Below are 22,301 nucleotides of genomic sequence, written 5' to 3'. Positions count from 1 at the left end.
GGCTTACAGAATAGTTGCAAAGGTAGTACAGAGAGTTTCCCATATATCCTTTGCCAAGCGTCACATCTTACGTAACCATAATATAATTATCAAAAGTAAGAAATTAATATTGATGAAATCTTATTAACTAAACTGTAGACTTCATTCAGATTTTCTTTTTCCACTACAGGACCCAACCCAGGACACTACATGTCACCCTATGGAGACATGTGGTTGTCATGTCTCCTTAGTCAACTTCTATGTGACAGTTCCTCTGTCTTATGTCTCATGACCTTAACACTTGTGATCTGTACTTGTCAGGCGGGTTGTAGAATGTCTGTCAATGTGAGTTGGATGCTTTCTCGTAATTAGGCTCAGTGTAAAAGTTTTGAGGGTACATGCCAGAGAGGTGAAGAACCTTTCTCATTTCATCATATCAAGGGTTATTTGAAAGGCAGAGTTAAAGAGAGAGGTGGAGACAAAGAGAGAGGTCTTCCATATGCTAGTTCACTCCCCAAATGGCCACAACAGCTGCAGCTGGCCAGATCCGAAGCCAGGAGCTTCCTCCAGGTCTCCCACATGAGTGCAGGGGCCCAAGGACTTGGGCCATCTACTGCTTTCTCAGGCCATAGCAGAGAGCTGGATTGGAAGTGGAGCGGATGAAATTAACCGGTGCCTGTATGGGATGGTGGCATTGCAGGCAGTGGCTTTACCCACTACACCACAGCGCTGGCCCCCATACTTTACTTATTAGAAGCTATTCAGGCTGGCGCCGTGGCTCACGAGGCTAATCCTCCACCTGTGGCGCCAGTACCCTGGGTTCTAGTCCCCGTTGGGGCGCTGGTTCTGTCCCGGTTGCTCCTCTTCCAGTCCAGCTCTGCTGTGGCCCAGGAGTGCAGTGGAGGATGGCCCAAGTGCTTGGACCCTGCACCCGCATGGGAGACCAGGAGGAAGCACCTGGTTCCTGGCTTCGGATCAGCATGGCGCGCCGGCCGTGGCGGCCATTTTGGGGGTGAACCGACGGAAGGAAGACCTTTCTCTCTGTCTCTCTCTCTCACTGTCTAACTCTGCCTGTCAAAAAAAAAAAAAAAAGCTATTCAATAAATCCAACCCACACTCAATGGGAAAAAAAATTTATGGATGTATAACCATAATCTTTTTTTTAAAGATTTATTTTATTTATTTGAAAAAGTTAGAGAGAGAGCTAGAGACAGAGAGTTAGGTCTTCCATCCTCTGGTTCACTCCACAGAGGTCCTCAATGGCCAAAGCTGAGCTGATCCGAAATTGGGAGCCAGAAGCTTCCCCCAGGTCTCCCACGCGGGTGCAGGGGCCCAAAGACTTGGGCCATCTCCCACTGCTTTGCCAGGCCATAGCAGGGAGCTGGATTGGAAGAGGAGCAGCCAGGACTAGAACCATTGCCCATAGTGATGCCAGCGCTTCAGGCCAGGGCTTTAACCCACTGCGCTACACCGGCCACAATCATAATCTTTTTTTTTTTTTTTTTGGACTGGCAGAGTGGACAGTGAGAGAGAGAGAGAGAGAGAAGGGTCTTCCTTTTGCCGTTGGTTCACCCTCCAATGGCCGCCGCGGCCAGTGCACCGCGCTGATCCTATGGCAGGAGCCAGGTGCTTATCCTGGTCTCCCATGGGGTGCAGGGCCCAAGCACTTGGGCCATCCTCCACTGCACTCCCTGGCCACAGCAGAGAGCTGGCCTGGAAGAGGGGCAACCGGGACAGAATCCGGCGCCCTGCCCGGGACTAGAACCCCGTGTGCCAGCGCCACAAGGCGGAGGATTAGCCTATTGAGCCACGGCGCTGGCCAATCATAATCTTTTATACTTTGACTTTCTCTGTTATAATCTTTGATCAGGTAAAATTAATTTTTACAAAAGCTGAATATACTTTTTTCCAAATAACTTTGTAGCTATCTTTGCACTGTTTAATGAGTAACTGTTCTCCCTGATTTGAAATGCCTTTATCACATACCGCATTCCTGTGTGTATTGCATTTCTAAAGGCTTTACTCTTGCTCTTTTTTTTTTAAAGATTTTTTTATTTATTTGAAAGGCAGAGTTAGAGAGAGAGGAAGGAAGAGACAGAGAAGTCTTCTATCTGCTGGTTTACTCCCCAAATGGCCGCAACGCCCAGAGCTGGGCCTCTCCGAAGTCAGGAGCCAGGAGCTTCCAGATCTCCCAAGTGGGTGCAGGGGCCCAAGCACCTGGGTCATCTTCTGCTGCTTTCCTAGGCGCATTAGCGGGGAGCTGGATCAGAAGTGAAGCAGCCGGGACTCAAAGCGGCATCCACATGGGCTGCTGGCACTGCAGGCGGCGGCTTTACCCACTATGCCCTGGCACCAGCCCCTTACTCTCCCTCTTATTTATTAGATAGTTTTAAAGATTTAAAAACTTTTAAGATTTCAGGGTAGGGCCAGCATAGCGGCATCAGCATCCATACGTGTGCCTGTTCGAGTCCCGGATACTCTACTTCCCATCCAGCTCCTTACTGGGAAAGCAGTGGAAGATGGCCCAAGTGCTTGGGTCCCTGCACCTGCACGAGAGACCTGGAAGAAGCTCCTGCCTCTTGGCTTTGCATCAGCCCAGCTCCAGCCATTGTGGCCATTTGGGGAGCAGATGGAAGATATGTCTCTGTCTCTCTCTAACTCAGCCCTTCAAATATTTTTTTTTTACAGATTTATTTTATTTGGCCGGCACCGTGGCTCAATAGGCTAATCCTCTGCCTGTGGCGCCGGCACCCCAGGTTCTAGTCCTGGTCGGGGCGCCAGATTCTGTCCCAGTTGCTCCTCTTCCAGTCCAGCTCTCTGCTGTGGCCCGGGAAGGCAGTGGAGGATGGCCCAGGTTCTTGGGCCCTGCACCCGCATGGGAGACCAGGAGGAAGCACCTGGCTCCTGGCTTCAGATCGGCACAGCCGGCCTTGGCGGTGAACTAATGGAAGGAAAACCTTTCTCTCTCTCTCTCTCTCTCACTGTCTAACTCTGTCTGTCAAAAAAAAAAAAAAAGATTTATTTTATTTCAAAGTCAGAGTTACACAGACAGAGGAGAGGCAGAGAGAGAGTAAATTCTTCCACCCTCCAGATGGCCGCAATGGCCAGAGCTGCGCTGATCCGAAGCCAGGAGCCAGGAACTTCTTCCGGGTTTCCACAGGGGTGCAGGGGCCCAAGGACTTGGGCCATCTTCTACTGCTTTCCCAGGCCATAGCAGAGAGCTGGATCAGAAGTGGAGCAGCCGGGACTCGAACTGGTGCCCATATGGGATGCTGGCTCTTCAGGCCAGGGTGTTAACCCGCTGAGCCACAGCACCGGCCCTCAAATAAATATTTTTTTAAAAACGACTTAAGGGCTGGTATTGTGGTATAGTGAATTATGCCGCCACCTTTGACGCCAGATTCCATATCAGAGTGCCAGTTTGAGTCGTAGGTGTTTTTACTTCCAAATCAGGTCTGTGCTACTGTGCCCGGGAATGCAGCAGAACATGACCCAAGTAGTTGTGCCCCTGCACCCATACAGGAGACGCAGGTGGAGTTCCTGGCTCTCACTGTCAAGGCCATTTGAGGACTGAACTGTCGGATGGAAGATCTCTCTTCTCCCTCTCCGTAACTCTGCCTTTCAAATAAATAAAATAATTTAAAAAAAAAAAAAGCCAAGATTGAGGAAAACATTGCTTTATGAGAAAAAGTTACCTCAGTTGTTCATCTAGGAAAAAGTAAAATCAGTTGCACTTTGTGTCACTCATTGAGAACAACCATTTAGTTTGTGTTTTTCAGTCTACTGAAAACAAATCTAAGAAAAGATAATAATTTCATAATTTTTATGCAGCATTTCTGTGCATTCATGCCTTAAAAATTAAGAAAAATTGTCTACCTCTGTGTACCTCAAGATGGACTTCAACTTCAGTTATACCTCGAATTACTACCCACTATACTGTTTATCCGCGGGAGAAGGACAAGAGATGGGAAGGTAAGTAATAATATTGCTAAAATTACTGAGACTTCTGGATACTTTGTATCACTTTGTGGAGCAGAATATTTCATCTTTATGATAGCTTAAAGGCATCTAGTAATATTAAATGGCCTTAAAAACTACAATACACAGGCCGGCGCCGCGGCTCACTAGGCTAATCCTCCGCCTTGCGGCGCCGGCACACCGGGTTCTAGTCCCGGTCGGGGCACCGGATTCTGTCCCGGTTGCCCCTCTTCCAGGCCAGCTCTCTGCTGTGGCCAGGGAGTGCAGTGGAGGATGGCCCGAGTACTTGGGCCCTGCACCCCATGGGAGACCAGGAGAAGCACCTGGCTCCTGGCTCCTGCCATCGGATCAGCGCGGTGCGCCGGCCGCAGCGCGCTGGCCGCAGCGGCCATTGGAGGGTGAACCAACGGCAAAGGAAGACCTTTCTCTCTGTCTCTCTCTCACTGTCCACTCTGCCTGTCAAAAAAAAAAAAAAAAAAAAAAAAAAAACAACCTACAATACACATTAGTGTTTAGACAAGCAAATATTTGCTAAATAATCTCAAAGCCAAAAGTTGGTTTATAGAAGCTGAAATAAGACACGTACTGTAAGAGAACAAGAAACTGCTGGAATCGTATCCGTAGTGTAATTACACAAAGCCGATGATGAGTGTCTCTAAACCAGCATATGCTTTATCATGTGTTTATCAGATCATGTTACCCTGACAATTTGCATCTACCTTGCGCGGTTTTGTCTCCCAGGAGTGAACATGGAGAGGTTCGCCGAGGAAGCGGACGTGGTGATAGTTGGTGCGGGCCCTGCAGGGCTCTCTGCTGCTGTCCGCCTGAAGCAGCTGGCTGCTGAGCAGGAGAAGGACATCCGGGTGTGCCTGGTGGAGAAAGCTGCTCAGATAGGTGCGCACACCCTCTCAGGGGCGTGCCTAGACCCAGGTGCTTTCAAAGAGCTCTTCCCAGACTGGAAGGAGAAAGGGGTATGAACAGTTGTTTTATACAGACTAACACTTAGTATTTCTGAGTTACTCGAGACGTATAATTCTGTCTCTTATGGAATAATTTTGCATACAAGAATGCTTCAAAATGTTTGTGGAAAAATGGAATTAAAAAAAGTTCATCTATAATCCAAAAGTTGCACTTAGGAAATTTGTATTTATTAATTAAAAGCTTTCTATAAAAACTAAATGAAGCACCCAAGAGACACCAGGGGAAATGTGAAACCTGACTTAGTTTGTGATTAATTAAAGGTTTGATGTTTTAAAAAAAAAGAAAAAAAAAGTTCATCTGGGGACCCAATATAGCGGGTTAAGCTGCCACCTATGACACCAGCATCCCTTATGGACGCTGGTTCATGTTCTGGCTGCTCCAGTTCTGATCTAGCTCCTTGCCAATGGCCTGGGAAAGCAGTGAAAGATGGCCCAAGTGGTTGGGCTCCTGCACCCATGTGGGAGACCTGGGGAAGTTCCCGGCTTTGACCTGGCCCAGTGCTGGCTCTGCAGCCGTTTGGGGAGTAAACCAGCAGATGGAAGATCTCTGTCTCTCCTCTCAGTTACTCTGCCTTTCAAATAAATAAATATATTTTTAAAAAAATTCATTTTGCCTTTCTCTCTGTCTCTCTCTCTCTCACTGTCCACTCTGCCTGTCAAAATAAATAAATTAATTAAATAAAAGATAAAAAAATAAAAATTCATTTTGATGCAAAAAGATTTTTAAATCCATGCTTTTTTTTCATGGTACATATCTTTAAAGGACTTTTTCAAGTCCCTTCATAAGCATGGATTTCAAAAATTTGACAGAGATGTCTTTTATCTCCTGGTTTACTTCCCTGCCCCTTAACAGCTAGGGCTGGGTGAGGGTGGAGCCAGGAGCTGGGAACCGCGTCCAGGTCTCCTGTATGGGTGGCAGGGACCCGCACACATGCGCCATCACCTCTTGCTTTCCAGGAAGCATTAGGAGGGAGGTGGATCAGCAGTGGGGTAGTGAGGGCTGGAACTGGCACTCTGTTGTGAGGTGTGGGAATCCCGAGTGGCAGCCTAACCCGCTGCACCACACCTGCCCCTTCCACAGACTTGGAGGTACTCTCGTGTGTGCATATTTTTAATTTAAAAAATGCAAAAGATTGAATTGTATCAGAGTTATAATTTAAGATTTAACATTTTAATAGAATTCCTTATACATATTTATTTATGTACTGAATTTAAGAGAAGGCATGATCTTTTTTTTTTTTTTTTTTTTTTTTTATCTTTTATTTAATGAATATAAATTTCCAAAGTACAACTCATGGGTTACAATGGCTTCCCCCCCATACCGTCCCTCCCACCCACAACCCTCCCCTTTCCCACTCCCTCTCCCCTTCCATTCACATCAAGATTCATTTTCGATTATCTTAATATACAGAAGATCAGCTTAGTATACCTTAAGTAAGTATTTCAACAGTTTGCTCCCACACAGAAACATAAAGTGAAAAATAATAGATGATTTTTTTTAAATGATGATGAAATCAGATCAGACCTATTGTCATGTTTAATCCCAGTGAGAGTCAAGTTGGGAATTGATAATTTCTTTCTTTCTTTTTTTTTTTTTTTTTTTTACAGAAGATCAGTTTAGTGTACATTAAGTAAAGATTTCAGTCGTTTGCACCCCCATAGAAACACAAAGTGAAATATACTGTTTGAGTACTCGTTATAGCATTAAGCCTCAGTGTACAGCACGTTAAGGACAGAGATCCTACATGAGGAGTAAGTGCACAGTGACTCCTGTTGTTGACTTTACCAATTGACACTCCTGTTTATGGCATCAGTAATCTCCCTATGCACCAGTTATGAGTTTCCAAGGCTATGGAAGCCCCTTGAGTTCTCCGACTCTTATCTTGTTTAGACACGGTCATAGTCAAAGTGGAGGTTCTCTCCTCCCTTCAGAGAAAGGCACCTCCCTCTTTGAAGACCTGTTCTTTCCACTGGGATCTCACTCACAGAGATCTTTTTGCCAGAGTGTCTTGGCTTTCCATGCCTGAAATACTCTCATGGGCTTTTCAGCCAGATCCGAGTGCCTTTAGGGCTGATTCTGAGGCCAGAGTGCTATTTAGGACATCCGCCATTCTATGAGTCTGCTGAGTATCTCACTTCCCATGTTGGATCACTCTCCCCTTTATTTATTCTATCGGTTGGTGTTAGCAGATACTAGACTTGTTTATGTGCTCCCTTTGACTCTTAGTCCTTTCATTATGATCAATTGTGAACTGAAATTGATCACTGGGACTAGTGAGATGGCATTGGCACATGGAGAAGGCATGATCTTAAGACTTGACTGTACTGAACGTAATATAGTATTTTTTAATTGAGGGCATTTTTCTGTAGGTATTTGTGTTCTTAATAAAGTGTTATAAAAGCTTCTTGAACAAGGCAATATCTAAAATCAGAGCATTTCCTGAAGAGATAAATTACTGTGGACTCCCTTAATCTAACCAGCAAAGACAGCGGCATGATATGCGCAGGGCTCAGTGCTGCTGTTGGCAAAGCTGAGTGCCTCTGCCTGTGTGTATCAGAAAGCCAAAACACTGAAGCTGTTGTCTTTTGCAGAGAGAAGGTAACCAAGTAAGGAGTCAGGACTAGTGCTCAGATCCGACTCCCAGACCAGGGGTTGGGGGAAAATTTGTTGATTAGGTGGGAGGGTGCTAGTATGCAGAAATGCTGGTGAGGCAAGTTCTGATTGGAGGTGCTTGAAATCCGGCCAGCATAGTGCTACCGTGATTTAAATAGCCCTCATAAGGAAGTAGGAGCATAATGTGTATACGTATATGTATTCATGTGTATATATATATATATCCTTATACACACACGCACACGCACCGAGTTAGGCCTACTGTGAAAGCATAAGAGGGAAAATGATGGAACTTGGAAGAAAAGACTGCAGAAGCGTAACGAGGGTTTCTGAATTTGGGGCGGAGGGGAACATAGCAAAGGTGCGATGTCACCAGTTGTTCTTTACTCTCGGATAAAACTTCGTGACCTTGCTTAACATCTCCCCATATCAACTTCTGTCTTCCGTAAGATGAAGTATGGCAAACCTGTCCTAGTTCCCAGGATGGAATAGTCTGTGTCTATGAATGTACTTGATAAAGATCAGAAAATTAAAAATGTCTTGTGTATTTTTCCATGCAGAATAGGATTCTGAAAATTTCAGTTACGCTCGCCTTTCTAAAGTACCAAACAAAAGTGGAGTAATGCTAAACCTTTTCCTTCTTTTTCCTTCTAGGCTCCACTTAACACTCCTGTAACAGAAGACAGATTTGGAATTCTAACAGAGAAATACAGAATTCCTGTGCCGATCCTTCCAGGTAGGGCACCATGGATTCCACAGCTGGGAGGAGCTGCCCTCCTGTGGAGAAGTTCCCTCCTTGGCGGAGGAGAACACTGAGGCCCAGAGAGTGCAGGCTTCCCAAGGTGCACAGCGAGCGTGGCAGAGCTCGGTCACGCATCGGCTAGAGCTGCGACGGCCTGTGACCAGCGCTTCAAGGTTGCTTTCAATCTAAGGAGTTAGCATTCTAGTGAACATTATAAACTAAGTTAAAGTCATGACCAAGACAACGTGCACAGTTACGCAGAATACCCACGGATTAGGATGTTTGAGTATTTGTGTTGTTAAGGTGCATTACCGATAACAGATTCACAAAGCAAGCATGTATTCGTAGGTCTTCCAATGAATAATCATGGCAACTACATTGTGCGCCTGGGACATTTAGTGAGCTGGATGGGAGAGCAAGCAGAAGCCCTCGGTGTGGAAGTGTACCCTGGATATGCTGCTGCCGAGGTTTGTAGAGCTCTCCTTTACTTTGTTTGAAGTTTGTCTGTTTTATCTACTTGAAAGGTGCAGACAGACAGAGAGAGAGAGAGGGCTTCTGCCTACTGGTTCACTTCCCAGTGCCTGCAACAGCCATGATCGGGCCATGCTGTATCCAGGTCTCTCAAGGAGCCAGCACTTAAGCCAACTGCTGACCCCCAGGATGCAGCAGCAGGAACCTGGGATGTGGGCGTCGTGAGTGCCGCAGCTTACCCTGCTGCACCACATCACTTGCCCCAAGTTCTGTTTCCTTCTTGATGTTTGTAGGAAGTAACATCTTCATTTTGAAAATAAAGCATCAATGCATCCCTTATAAAAACCGTAGAATTTGGGCTGGCACTACGGCATAGCGGGCAAAGCTGCCACCTGAGGTGCTGGCACCCCATTTGGGCACCGGTTCATGTCCCGCCTGCTCCGCTTCTGATCCAGCTCTCTGCTACGGCCTGGGAAAGCAGTAGAAGATGGCCCAAGTCTTTGGGCCCCTGCACCTGTGTGGGAGACCCGCAAGAAGCTCCTGGCTTTGGATTGGCTCAGCTCCAGCCATTGTGGCCATTTGTGGAGTGAACTATTGGATGGACCCCTCCCCTCTCTCTCTGCCTCTGCCTCTCTGTAATTCTGCCTTTCAAATAAAATTTAAAATTGTTTTAAAAAATCATAGAATTTTAGAATTGCTATATCAGAAGGAAACTTAGGTCTGACACATAGAGAACTTAAATTCCTTACATTGTATCCCCATCAGCCAATTTTCCAACTTAGATTTGAACACCATAAGGGACAAAAACTTCTCTGTCAGACATGGGGACTATTGGTAATCTCCTCCTTATATTGGTATAAAGTATCTGCTGTTTTTACTATACAAAACAGATCTCTTTCAAAGACAGCTTGCCAGTTATAATCACACGGTACTCTCTCTTCTGCTTCACCTTTATTCTGGAGTTTTTTCTTCCATAGACTAAATATTCTTATTTTTTTTCTGTCCTCATGTTACTCGTTTGAGATCCTGCAGTATTCTTGGCCGCTTCGGAAGGCATTCCTTTTTATCCTCTGCATAAAGTGGCACCCGAAAGAAAGGAACTACGTCGAGCCTAGTGTAGAACTTCATTCTAGAAACTCTTGTTCCATTAATTCCTCGCGAAGTAACACCTTCTTTGGCAACCATATAGCGCTATCGATTCTTACTGTGTAGTATTGGGGAAATTATTAAAAATAAAATCTCCTGCCAGGCCAGAAAAACCCTCTCCACAAATGGTGGGAAAAACAAAAGCCAGCTGTGTGAGTGAATGAGCTTTAACCCAAGGCTGCAGTGCATGTCGCAGTCCCAGAAAGAAATACTGCCTTTTATTTAAGGTATACAAACTTGTCACGTTTCATATATGCAAATGTAGGAACTTTGATTCTTCCCGCTTCCCTCCTGAAATACAGCTCTTTAGAACAGCCAGACAGCTAGCGGTCCATGACGTACATGTTAATTGTCTCACCCAAAGGAAAAAGAAAACCTGACTCCCTCAGAGACAGGAGGCAGGATGGCAGCAGCCTTGATGTTCACGCCGCGCAGTGTGGCTCCAGAGCCCCAGACAGGCATTCGTGGGACGCAGACCTAGCAAGAGGGTTTACAGCTTTTTAAAAGACTCCCACCTATCGGAGAAACAGAAAGGGTTTAGAAAGTGGCTGAAGAAATGCCAACAGTGAGGAGCTGGGGTCGGAGGTGGGAGGGGGAACAATTCCTCTGTTTTTGGAACCAGTAAAAATCCAGGTTTTTTAAATTTGTTTTTGCTGGGGCCAGCGCTGTGGCATATCAGGTAAAGCCTGCTGCCTGCAGTGCCAGCATCCCATATGGGTGCTGGTTCAAGTCCCAGCTGCCCCACTTCGAATCCAGCTCCCCTGCTAATGCACCTGGGAAAGTAACGGAAGATGGCCCAAGTGCTCGGGCCACTGCACCTACATGGGAGACCAGGAAGAAGCTCCCGGCTCCTGGCATCAGATCACCTCACCTCTGGCTGTTGCGGCCAGCTGGGAAGTGAACCAGAGTTGGAAGCCAGCTCACTTGCTCTCTGTCTCTCCCTCTCTGTAACTTTTGCAAATAAAATAAGTCTTTAAAACAAAATTTGCTTTTGCCATTACAGTATATAAGTCAAACTAAATATGTAGGTTGCTTTGTTAAATTTGCTGCTATGAATTTCTGCTTCCTCAGCCCACACAAGCATGCCTGGTGTTTGGACCCAGGTTTGGGCTTTTCCATTCTCCTTGCTAAACGTTCTTAACTGGGATCAGTGTCAGGTCTCAGGAAGGTGATTTGCAGAACGCACGGTTTTCACTTTTTGAGTAACACACATCTCATTCCTCTCCTCTTCCTCAGTCTCCTAATGATATAGTGGACAGATCACCATATCCATTTTATTTATTTACTTACAGAGACAGACTTCCTCCCCAGATGACTGTGCCAGGCCAAAGCTGGGAACCAGGAACTCACCCCAGGTCTCCCATGTGGGTAGCAGGAACCCAAGTCCCTAAGCCATGTTGCTGCTTCCCAGGGTCACTGAATACAAGTACTCTGATACAGGACGCAGGTGCCATTTGGTTTCTCTCTGAGCCAGACTTCAATAGAAACCTTGCCTTACCTTCCTACTCCCATTTCCAGTGTGCATCTTGACTTTATTTTTTTTTAAGATGTGTATATTTATTTGAAAGTTAGAGAAGGAGAGACAGAGATTGAGAGAGAGAGAGAGAAGTCTTCCATCTGCTGGTTCACTCCCCAGCTGGCTGCAACAGCCAGAGTTGCACTGATCAGGAGCTTCTTCCAGGTCTCCCACATGGGTGCAGGGGTCCAAGGACTTGGCCACTTCTACTGCTTCCCCAGGCCACAGCAGAGAGCTGGATCAGAAGTGGAGCAGGCGGGGCTGGAATGGGTGCTCATATGGGATGCCAGCACTGCAGGCAGCGACTTTACCTGCTATGCCACAGCGCTGGCCCCACATCTTGATTTTAATATCCAAAGGACATTTCCTCCAGAGAGGAAGCAGAAACAAAGATTATGGAGTATTGCCATTTGTCATCTTCAGACTCATACTTTGGGTCTCTTTCCCTTCTTGCTTCTTGCTCCAGAAATAAACCTTAATCACCATAGTGTCTTAGCCTCTCTTTTTGGGGGGGGGAGGGGAAGGTAGGGGGAGCTCTTAATTCATTTGAGGTGGGTTTCTTGACACGTTTCCCTACCTACATTCATGGTCTTCATTTACTTTGTGGGCCCTGACTGCAGATTCTGTACTCATGATTTGATATTTCAAGAGACCTTCTTGTGTAAATTTACTGGTTTCGTTACTGGCTTCCACCCACCTTTTTTCCCTCAAAATTTAGCACGGTTTTCACTTCTGTTTGAGCTACTCTAGAAGGAACTATCTTAAAAGTATGTCTCTGGGCCAGCGCTGTGGCATAGTAGGCGAGGCCTCCACGTGCGGCACAGAATCCCGTGTGGGCACTGGTTCTTGTCCCGGCTGCTGCTCTTCTGATCCAGCTCTCTGCCTATGGCCCAAATGCTTGGTTGGGTCCCGGCAGTACGTGGGACACTGGAAGAAGCTCCTGGCTTCAGATTGACTTAGCTGCAGCTGTTGCAGCCATTTAGGGAGCGAGCCAGCAGATGGAGGACCTTTCTCTCTGCCTCTCCCTGTCTGTGACTTACCTCTCAAATAAAATTAAAAAATCTTTAAAAAAAAAAATAGTATGCCTCCTTTTAGCCTTACCATTTTAAAACCTGTGTTTCTAGTCTAGAGAACAGGCTTACTTAGAAACCTAAGGCCACTTACTGTTGCTTTTAAAAGTTATTGTAATAAATTTGTTTTTACCATTTTTAGGTCCTCTTTCATGAAGATGGTAGTGTAAAAGGAATTGCCACTAATGATGTGGGAATACAAAAGGACGGTGCACCAAAGGTAAACTTTCAATAGTTGTGTGTTTAGTAGTCTGACAAACCAGTCTCACTAGTTTAGGTCTTGATACAAAGTACACATTAAATATGTACATTTTAGAATGTAAATTATTTGGCTGGCAGCATGGCTCACTAGGCTAATCCTCTGCCTGCGGCGCAGGCACCCTGGGTTCTAGTCCCAGTCGGGGCGCCGGATTCTGTCCCGGTTGCCCCTCTTCCAGGCCAGCTCTCTGCTGTGGCCCAGGAAGGCAGTGGAGGATGGCCCAAGTGCTTGGGCCCTGCACCCACATGGGAGACCAGGAGGAAGCACCTGGCTCCTGGCTTCGGATCGGTGCAGCACGCCGGCCGCAACGCACCGGCCATGGCGGCCACTTGGGGGTGAACCAACGGAAAAAAGGAGAACTTTCTCTCTGTCTCTCTCTCTCACTGTCTAACTCTGCCTGTCCAAAAAAAAAAAAAAAAAAAGTAATTATTAACACAGAATTTTTCTTTCATTATTAAAAACTATAGCAGCTTTGATCTTCTGTATATTAAGATAATCGAAAATGAATCTTGATGTGAATGGAAGGGGAGAGGGAGTGGGAAAGGGGAGGGTTGTGGGTGGGAGGGACGGTATGGGGGGGAAAGCCATTGTAACCCATGAGTCGTACTTTGGAAATTTATATTCATTAAATAAAAGATAAAAAAAAATATAAAAAAAAAAAACTATAGCAGCTTTGAGCTCAAGATGATTTAGGCAAGTAGATATAACACGTTTAATTTCTTTGTTATAAATTTTTTTTTTTTTTTATTTAAAAGGCAGAGAGAGTGTCAGACCTTCCATCTGATGGTTCACTCCCCAAATGCCTGCAACAGCCAAGACTGGGCCAGGCCAAAGCCATGAGCTTGGAACCCAGTCCAGGTATCCCAGATGTGGCAGGGACCCAGGTACTTGAGTCATCCACGGTGCACATCAGCAGGAAGCTGGAATGAGAAGTGGAGACAGGAACTAGAACCAGATACTCTGATAAAGGACCTGGGTTCCCCAAGTGGCATCTTAACTGCTACACCAAATGTTCACCCCTAAGAATAATTTTTTTTAAAGATACACACAACTCAGGGGCTTGTGATGTGGAGCAGTGTGCCTGAGTCCCATATTGGGGTGCTGGCTTCAGTCCCAGCTTCTCTACTTCCTATGCAGCTTCATACTAACCATACTTGGGAGGCAGCAGGTGAAGCCCCAAATAGTTGGGCCCCTGCCATGCACACGGGAGATCCGGACGAAGCTCCTGCTCCTGACTGTGGCCTGGCCCAGCCCTGGTTATGACAGGAAGCTGAATCGGAAGTGGAGCAGCTGAGACTCGCACTGGCACACTATGGGATGCCTGTGTCCCGGGTGCCAGCTTTACCCATGTGTCACAATGCCAGCCCCACTCTGTATTCTTGTATACAGTAACTTATTATTTTATTCAGTACCCTTACTGAGTACCTACTATGTGGCAAATACAAAACACATAGCAAGAGAAAACAGAGATAAACTCATTAAACTTTTTATACCAGGGAAAACTCCAGTTTTACAATACTGTGTATTCAACAACAGGGAAAAAGTAAACTTAAGGTGAAAAAATCAAGAATCCAAGGAGTATGTTTAGTATGACCCTCTGTGTTAAAAGGCCTTTATAGTTTTTTATTCATGGACATTTCCTGGCATGATTCACAAAAAAGCTATTAAATGTTTTTCGCTTCAAATGATAAGACTGGAAAATTAGGAACAGTGGGGAAATGAGCTTTTTACTTTATATTCATTTTTGTAGATTTTTCTAATACGAGTTTGCTTTTGTCAAAATTTTCATAGAATTTAGTCTTAAGTATTATTTTACTATCTTTTCTATACCTAAATCACAGTTCAGCTTAAAACTGGTCAAAATGATGAAAATGTACTTTAAGTTGTCCATTGTTGCCATCTAGCGCATTTTTGCTTTCAGACAACATTTGAGCGAGGACTGGAGCTCCACGCCAAAGTCACGGTTTTTGCAGAAGGTTGCCATGGACACCTAGCCAAGCAGCTTTTCAAGAAGTTCGATTTGAGGGCCAACTGTGAACCCCAAACCTATGGGATCGGGCTGAAGGAGGTATCTGGTTTATTTTTGCAATTCTAATCTTGAAAGTCGGAATTTAAATTCATCTGAATTTCTGTCTAGTTGAATCGACTTAATTTCACAGTTAAACTTTTCACTTTGAAATGTTCGTATGACTAAAGATGCTTGGGATATTCTTTGATGAGGTGTCTGGAAAGTATCACCACACCCCATTCTGTCTAAGCTGTCCCTCCATTGTGGGATCGCTGCATCGAGTGTTTCCTGACATGAGGCTTCATCGTGATGCCTCTGCCCTGCTGGGATTGCGGTTTGTAGGGCGCCCCACGCTCTCCAAAGAATGTTTGTTCAGAATTGAAATGTGAAGATGATTCACAAAATACACGCATTGACACAGTGTGTTGATCTGCAACCCAAAATTTAATCAGGTTAAGTGTTACATATTTTCTCTGTTCCTTAGTCTGTTTTCCCAGATTATAGGCTCAGTACAATGTAAAATGTTAATTATAGCCATTTTGCTTTAAAAATTTATTTATTTGAATGGCAGAGTTACAGAGAGAGGAGACAGACATAGCTTCCATCTGCTGGTTCATTCCCCAAATGGCTATGATGACTGGGGCTAGGTTAGGCAGAAGCCAGGAGCCTGGAGCTTCTTCCTGGTCATCCACATGGGTGCAGGGACCCAATCACTTGGGCCATCCTCAGCTGCTTTCCCAAGCACATTAGCAGGGAGCTGGATCAGAACTGGAGAAGCCTGGAATCAAACTGGCCCCAATATGGGATGCTGGTGATGCAGGCAAGTGGCTTAACCCACGAAATCATAACACAGGCTCCTTAAAAAATTTTTATGGTTAATTCTCAAAGTTTCAAATGCTACCTATAATTAAATTAAACAACAAATAAAGGCTGCACATGATATCAGATTATACATAATATTGATTTTTCAGATAACATTTCAGAGAGTCTTTAAAGCTTAAGACTTGGGGCCCAGCACCGTGGCTCACTTGGTTAATCCTCCGCCTGCGGCGACAGCATCCCATATGGGCACCGGGTTCTGTCCCAGTTGCCCCTCTTCCAGGCCAGCTCTCTGCTGTGGCCCGGGAGGGCAGTGGAGGATGGCCCACGTGCTTGGGCCCTGCACCCCATGGGAGACCAGGAGAAGCACCTGGCTCCTGGCTTCGGATTGGCACAGTGCCAGCTGGCTGTGGTGGCCATTTCGGGGGTGAACCAATGGAAGGAAGACCTTTCTCTCTCTCTTTCTCTCACTGTCTGTAACTCTACCTGTCAAATAAATAAAAAATCTTTAAAAAAAAACAAACTTGAGACTTACTGATCTATCAGGTCTCACTGTTCACATAGTGAACACAGCACGGCAGCCTCCAGATGGGGGTGGAGACCATTACCAGCACTCCCCAGTCCTCTTGGTCAGTCGTGTTCCCGTGAGCACATGGAAGTCTTGCCAGTCTAAGGATCTAATGTCTGAAAGAGCTCCTAGTTTTCTGATTTGTGTCTTCACTCAGATTTAACATAATACAATTTTCCTTGCCATATGACGCAATTTTTTTGTGTTTTCATGTTAATAGTTTTGCAGTTGTAATTAATGCTTTAGGACTTGTGACTTCCTTTGCTTTGTTTCAGTTATGGCTTATTGATGAAAAGAAGTGGCGGCCTGGGAGAGTGGATCACACTGTCGGATGGCCCTTGGACAGACACACTTACGGAGGCTCTTTCCTCTATCATTTAAATGAAGGTGAACCCCTAGTGGCTCTTGGACTTGTGGTGAGTTACATCCCCATTAAGGAAAATCCTACTAGAATTACAGCATTATCAGCATTATAAAGCAAGTTTTAAATCTGGAGGATGTAAAATGCTTTATTTTACTAATAAAAAAACTGAAGGTCAAACAGGTGAACCATCATTCCCAAATGCACACGTCAAATGACAGACACACACACGACAGAGGCGGGAGTCGTGCAGGAAGCTGCTGACACACACACACACACAGAGGTGGGAGTCATGCAGGAAGCTGCTCACACACACACACACACACACACATGACAGAGGCGGGAGTCATGCAGGAAGCTGCTCACACACACACACACGACAGAGGTGGGAGTCATGCAGGAAGCTGCTCACACACACACACACGACAGAGGCGGGAGTCAAGCATGAAGCTGCTCACACACACACACACACACACACACATGACAGAGGCGGGAGTCATGCAGGAAGCTGCTCACACACACACACATGACAGAGGCGGGAGTCATGCAGGAAGCTGCTCACACACACACACACACACGACAGAGGTGGGAGTCATGCAGGAAGCTGCTCACACACACACACACACATGACAGAGGCGGGAGTCATGCAGGAAGCTGCTCACACACACACACACACATGACAGAGGCGGGAGTCATGCAGGAAGCTGCTCACACACACACACACACATGACAGAGGCGGGAGTCATGCAGGAAGCTGCTCACACACACACACACACACACACATGACAGAGGCGGGAGTCATGCAGGAAGCTGCTCACACACACACACACACACACACGACAGAGGCGGGAGTCATGCAGGAAGCTCCTCACACACACACACACGACAGAGGCGGGAGTCAAGCATGAAGCTGCTCACACACACACACACACGACAGAGGCAGGAGTCATGCAGGAAGCTGCTCACACACACACGCGCGCGACAGGCGGGAGTCAAGCATGAAGCTGCTCACACACACACACACACACACACACGACAGCGGCGGGAGTCATGCAGGAAGCTGCTCACACACACACACACACGACAGCGGCGGGAGTCAAGCAGGAAGCTGCTGACACACACACATGACAGAGGCGGGAGTCAAGCAGGAAGCTGCGTGCCTTCAGCGCTCATCTGCACTGTGACGTGCTGCCACTGAGAATGCAGCTCACATTGTGTTTGAACCTGCACGTTTTTAAAAACACTAGCAGTGAGTCCTGTTTTGGCCAACTGTGTCTTTGCAGTAAACTACATCTTGAAGATTACTAGAAATGGAAAAGCAGAGTCTGCACCTTGCATTTGGTGGCAGCTTTGTGATTTAATGTCATGGCTAATCTTGTAGGCGACACAGTTACATTTATTTACTATTGGCGTGTCCCGACTCCTAGCCAAATGTTCAGTCTGTCACCCTGGAATGGCCAGGAAAAGGTGTGGTCACAGGCGTCAGCACTTTAGTGACTCTAGAGGGCAGCTTTCTGCATCCGTGCTGCTTTCTAACTGCGGCTGACCTCCACTTTCTTCATGTTTGCATCAGTGGAACTGCAGATAGTTTATTTCTAGAGTTATTATGGGTAAATAGTAAAAATTACAACTTCCTAAAACATAGACATTTACAGATACTTGTCTGATTTGGACTTTGATTTCCAGAGCAGAATGATTTAATCTAAATTTTTAAAGTTTTACTGATTATGAACACATGGTATCTTTGTTGATCCTTTTTTTCTTTTTTGTTTTTTGCTTTTTTTTTTTTGACAGGCAAAGTTAGACAGTGAGAGAGACAGAGAGAAAGGTCTTCCTTCCGTTGGTTCACCCTCCAATGGCTGCTATGGCCAGTGCGCTGCGCCGATCCGAAGCCAGGAGCCAGGTGCTTCTCCTGGTCTCCCATGGGGTGCAGGGCCCAAGCACTTGGGCCATCCTCCACTGCACTCCCGAGCTGGCCTGGAAGAGGGGCAACTGGGACAGAATCCGGCGCCCCAACTGGGACTAGAACCCAGGGTGCCGGTGCCGCAGGCAGAGGATTAGCCTATTGAGCCGCGGCACCAGCTGATCCTTTTTTTCAAACAGATTTTATATAATTTTTAATTTGCATTACTGCATATATTTCTTCATATTGAGTACAAGAAATGTAACATGTTTTCTGATAAATATTGCTCACATCTTAATTTGAAATTAAAAATGCCTAATTGAGGCATATTTAGCCTACTGGTAAAGATGTCTGTGCCACGCATCAGGTGAGGTCAGTTGTCAGCTACAGCTCCTGACCCCATCTTCCTGCTAATGCAGATCCCAAAAGACAGCAGGAATGACTCCTGCCACCCACATGAGTCCTGGATTGAATTCCTGGCTTCAGCCATGGCCACTGAGGGCATCTGAGGAGTGAAGCAATGAGTGAAGCTGTTTCTGTCTCCCCTTCCCTCCCTCCCTCCCTCTACAGAGTTCTTTAAAAAAAACTCTTCACACTTTGGCATTAGGCAGGGTGATTCTTAGTTTTTCTACAGTCTGGCAGAATTTAATTTTTCTCACTGTCAGGGAACCCACTCAGCTTTGTAACTTCTCAGTTCTCTGTAAGTAAACTTTTAAATGTCTAGTGGTAAAGTATATTCAAATTTAAATACAAATATTTTAAGGTTGGCCTGGACTACCAAAATCCATATCTGAGTCCATTTAGAGAATTCCAGAGGTGGAAACACCATCCCAGCATTCAGCCAACACTGGAAGGTGGAAAAAGGATTGCCTATGGAGCCAGAGCTCTCAATGAAGGTGGCCTCCAGGTAACGTGCCCAGCGTCTTGCTGTTGCTCTTTATTTCTATACTGTGAATTCAGACTTGAAAATGCAGTGCAGGGCACGTGTCTGGAGTAGCAGTTCAGATGGCTCTTGGGACGTCTACGTACATCCCAGTTCAGAGCCTGGGTGTGAGTCCCAGCTCTGCTGATACACTGAGGGAGGCAGAGGGCGGCGACTCACGTCCTTGGGTCCCTACCACCCATATGGGGGATGGGACTCAAATGCTGGGCTCCCGGCCTCCGCCTGGCCCAACCCCGAGTTGCATGCATTTGGGGAATGAACTAGATGATGGATGCTCTCTCTGACTCTGTGTCTCTGGTTTTCAAGTAAATAAAAAGTTTAAAAAGGAAAATACATTATTGCTGAAAAATAATCATCTGAGTGTTGGAAAAATAACACCAGGAGACTTGTCTGACACCGGGCTGCTACAAACCTTTGGTGTGTGAAAAACACTGTGCAAAGCACAGTGAAACTTAGTATGCTTATGTATTTTTCAACCTTTCCCTACAACTAGAAGACTTGAAAAGTCTATGATTCTAGCTATTCAATTTTATTTGTAGAATTTGAGCTAGTAAATAATATTCTGAACCTTTCTTTCCTCAGTCTATACCAAAGCTCACCTTTCCTGGTGGTTTACTAATTGGCTGTAGCCCTGGTTTCATGAATGTTCCCAAGATCAAAGGTAGCCACACGGCAATGAAAAGTGGAATTTTGGCAGCAGAATCCATTTTTAACCAACTAACTACTGAAAATCTCCAATCAAAAACAATAGGTAAGAAATTCCTATTTTAAGGTTAATTAGCAGGTATGTCTGTTTCAGTAAGATACATACTAAACAACTCCATGACCCCTCATAATTAGGTTTGATAATTTTTGCTCACATCAAAAGCAGACTAGTACTGGTAGTGTCCCACCCACCTAGAAACTTTCAGAGTCAGGTTCTGCGTTTACATTGCACACATCTATATACACATGGGGTACCTCACAGAGTGAGCTCTCCACCCTGAAAGTAAAAGTCTGCAAAAGGCAAGATCAGCGCCCACCCCACTGCTTAGCAAGCTCTGCAAGCACAGGTATGTGACTCTGCTGTGGTGGAGTGCGAGTTCTGGCCTTCCTCTAAAAAGAGCCCCTGATTTTCTCAGAGAGGACGCGTCCCCACCCCTCTGACTTCATCTGTTACCATCTGTGCCAGTAACACTGGCCTCTTTATGTGGACACTGCAAAAAGCTTATGGAAAGAGTGGAATTCAAAGTACAACTTTATCTACCCCTGCCTGGGATGAAAATGCAGAGAGAGAAGGGACTTTGTTCATTATGAACTGTAGACACCTGGCATTTAGTAGCGACTCGAACCCCATTCCTTAAATCCACAGGTGGTAAGTGTTCCTCTATTTAGAAGTGTGTAACTTGGTTATTTCCTCAGATATCATGGTAGGAATGGAGGCTTAGCATGTGAGACTGGAAGGAGGGGAGGTAGAGTATAGACAAGCCAAGTGTGCAGTTTATGGAGAACAGAGCAGGCAAGATGGGACTGTGGGATAGAACTTTTCTCATGTCTGCTTGTACTGTTCTCTGTTGCACCACAGCCATATTTTAACTGTTATCACCTACAACTAGTACTGCAGCCACTTTAACACAAAAAACTAAACATAGACGTCTGAAGCAAAGGGATGATTGTGGAGTGCAGTTACTACAATTAATGAAGGGCAAGAAGAACCCACTCTGCCCTGAAATACTAAACATCGGCACCAGGCTTCATTTCCTAGGACTGCGCTAACAAAATACCACAAACCGGGTGGCTTCAGACAGTGGAAATTTATTTAAGCCAGTAATAAATAGTGGAAGTAACTGTAAGCCCAGGTGCTGGCAGGACCATGTTCTCAAGTCTGAAGATGGACCTCTGCGCGCCTCTCCCAGCTTCAGACAGCACTGGGCCTTCCTTGGCGTGTGGCGAACTCTGGTCTCGGCCTTCATTTCCACCTGGCTGGCTGCTGTGTCTGATAAGACACCAGTCACATCAGCCTGGGGACCCGCTCTACTCCAGTGGAACTCAGTTGCATCTGTAACCACCCTTTCACAAAGTCACAGTGTGAGATACTGGGGTTAGGGTTTCAAAATACATTTTTGTGGGGATACCTTCCAACCTGCAACACATAGTATTTTTCACTTTCATCGGTAGGATAAGGCTTAAGCTTCCTTTTTAGTTTCACTGAATCTTGAAACCAATTTTGCATGCTGCCAGGATTAAGGAATCAAATGCCATACTGCCCAGAAACGTATACTAGGCATATTCAAAAAGTTTATGGAAAATATGAAAAAAACTATGCATGAATTTTAAAATTTCTTTGCTCTAGTTTTCCTTGAACTTTTTGAAGTATCCTTATATGGAACATACATACCTATGTATATAAGGGTTCAGGAAGATATAATTAAAAGGTAATACATGATTCCCGTGAGCTTTCTGACGGTCCCTTTGTGTGATTACCCTTCTAGAAGATGCCCAGACTTACACACGGTCCTTCAGTACTGAAATTCAGTCATCAAATACTTCTTAAAAATCAGTATACTGTGTGCTTTGGGGCAATTTCAGACTTGCCATTTTATGTTTTTAATAAAAGGACTCCATGTAACTGAGTATGAGGACAACTTGAAGAAATCGTGGGTATGGAAAGAGTTGTACGCCGTCCGAAATATCAGGCCGTCCTGCCACGGAGTGCTGGGGGTGTATGGAGGGATGATTTACACTGGCATATTTTACTGGATATTCAGAGGAATGGAGCCATGGACTCTAAAACATAAAGGTAATTCACACTTACTTGCGGGTATGAGCATAATCATCATTAAAAATGGATGGATGGGTCCATTAATTAGTGGAGTTAACCTTTTTTTTAATGTTTCCAACTTGGTTAATCAGAGGAATTACAAATTCGTTGTCTTTAAAAGAACAGAAGAGCACTAAAGCCCTA

At 45.5% G+C, this 22,301-nt stretch overlaps 1 protein-coding gene across 2 annotated transcripts in view; it reads left to right on the top strand.

Moving 5' to 3' along the window:
* Positions 1-22,301, top strand: part of ETFDH (electron transfer flavoprotein dehydrogenase) — a 28,743-nt gene that overhangs the window by 4,307 nt on the left and 2,135 nt on the right. For both annotated transcript variants that reach the window (XM_051831713.2, XM_002720545.5), the window contains exons 2-11: positions 3,811-3,951; positions 4,699-4,928; positions 8,206-8,287; positions 8,642-8,760; positions 12,639-12,716; positions 14,677-14,823; positions 16,426-16,566; positions 19,178-19,321; positions 19,940-20,108; positions 21,954-22,136. In XM_051831713.2, the coding sequence (XP_051687673.1) occupies positions 3,811-3,951; positions 4,699-4,928; positions 8,206-8,287; positions 8,642-8,760; positions 12,639-12,716; positions 14,677-14,823; positions 16,426-16,566; positions 19,178-19,321; positions 19,940-20,108; positions 21,954-22,136 (1,434 nt within the window). The remainder of the gene's footprint in view (positions 1-3,810; positions 3,952-4,698; positions 4,929-8,205; positions 8,288-8,641; positions 8,761-12,638; positions 12,717-14,676; positions 14,824-16,425; positions 16,567-19,177; positions 19,322-19,939; positions 20,109-21,953; positions 22,137-22,301) is intronic.

The sequence above is a fragment of the Oryctolagus cuniculus genome, chromosome 8, assembly GCF_964237555.1.
Source record: "Oryctolagus cuniculus chromosome 8, mOryCun1.1, whole genome shotgun sequence".
Lineage (NCBI taxonomy): Eukaryota > Metazoa > Chordata > Mammalia > Lagomorpha > Leporidae > Oryctolagus > Oryctolagus cuniculus.
The sequence above is the reverse complement of the archived record's forward strand: the minus strand, read 5'-3'. Positions and strand labels throughout refer to the sequence as shown.